The sequence below is a fragment of the Pteropus vampyrus genome, unplaced genomic scaffold (genome assembly GCF_000151845.1).
Source record: "Pteropus vampyrus isolate Shadow unplaced genomic scaffold, Pvam_2.0 Scaffold250, whole genome shotgun sequence".
Lineage (NCBI taxonomy): Eukaryota > Metazoa > Chordata > Mammalia > Chiroptera > Pteropodidae > Pteropus > Pteropus vampyrus.
Window position 1 is genome coordinate 204,680 of NW_011889031.1, and position 1,415 is coordinate 206,094.

At 47.1% G+C, this 1,415-nt stretch overlaps 1 protein-coding gene across 1 annotated transcript in view; it reads right to left on the bottom strand.

Annotated features, from left to right (window-relative positions):
• The window catches only part of MYH14 (myosin heavy chain 14), a gene marked incomplete at its 5' end in the record, with an annotated part of 74,578 nt that overhangs the window by 10,549 nt on the left and 62,614 nt on the right, over window positions 1-1,415 (bottom strand). The window contains one exon of the mRNA XM_023520162.1: window positions 6-91. Coding sequence (XP_023375930.1) covers window positions 6-91 — 86 coding nt within the window. The remainder of the gene's footprint in view (window positions 1-5; window positions 92-1,415) is intronic.

The window sequence follows — 1,415 nt, forward strand, 5'->3', positions numbered from 1 at the left end:
GGCGCTTGTCGCTCTCCCGGTTCTGGGCAAAGATCTCCTCCCGTGAGCTGCGCGACTCCTCCACCTCCCGCCACAGCTCCTTCATCTGGGCCTGGACGGAATGGAGCGAGCGGGCGCGCTCAGCCTGGGCGTGACTCAGGGGGAACCTCCCACCCCCGCAGCAGCCCCGTGGGGTCTCCTCGGCTCCCCCAGAGCCCTGCAAACCTGGGCTTCCCCCGCCACCCCGGCCAACTGCGGTGTGACCTTGGGCCAGCCCCTCTCCCTCTCTGGGGCCTCTGCTACCTCCTCTTTAAAAAAGAAACTCCTTAAAATTAGAGGAAGCCTAAAATGGCCATGACGCTTGGACTCTGTAGTCGAGATAACAATGGCAAAGCTATACAGGCGGAGAAACATTGGCAGAGGGGTTCACGACACAGCGAGGGAGGGAAGTGGCAGAGTGAGAACTTGAACCCTGGTCCTCTCGGCCTCAGAGACTATTCCCTTCACCACTTGGCTACCCGGCCACGCTGCTTCTGAAAGGGTGTGAGGGTGCCAGTATAAAAGTTTTCTCGTCATCGGTGGTTAAAATAAAGAAAAATAAAAGGCAAACTAAATGTCCGCCACCGTTCGAAAAACCCACTCTACCTCTTTACACTAGAAAAATAGTGGGTAGCTGTTCGCAGCCACGGCGAAGACAGCAGCGGACTTGGGAGTCGAGTAGGAGGACAATTGTCATCGCTGTTGTTAATATTATTATTTGTTTGACAACAGTAGCTTTTCCGTGGAGGGCTTTCCTCTCAGTGACGACGTGGCTGGCGATTTTTACTTTTGGGGAGGGATCTTTCTGCGCCAGCACTGCCCGACTGAAATATACTGCGAGGACATATGCTGTTTTTTTTTCTCTTCTCGTAGCCACATTAAAAAGGTAAAAAGAAACAGGTGACATTAGTCGGAACACCATATTCTATTGAGCCTGATACATCCAAAATTGATAATCGAACTAAAAATTATCAAGATATTTTACCTTTTCTTTTTGGTACTAAGTCTTCAGAATCTAGTATGTGATTAGAATTTTGGACTCGCCACACTATAGATGTCCAAGAGCCCAGTTGTATACTTAAAAAAAAAAAAATTTGACTTGACTTTTTTGGGGAGTTTTAGGTTCACAGCAATATTGGCTAGAAGGTACAGTTTCCCATACAGCCTGCCTCCATCATCCGCATCCCCACCAGACTGGGACATTTGTTTCCAACAGACGAACCTACATCGTTATCATCGAAAAAAAAAAGTTTTTAAACGACCAAGTATAACTTTCATAATTGGGGAGGAAAAAAAACCTAAGCTATTTCCCTTTCAAAAATTAAATGAAGGAATTGAACTTAAAAAATAAGCATTTTAAATAAAGACGATCAAAAGAACCGAGTGAGCCTTTGGGG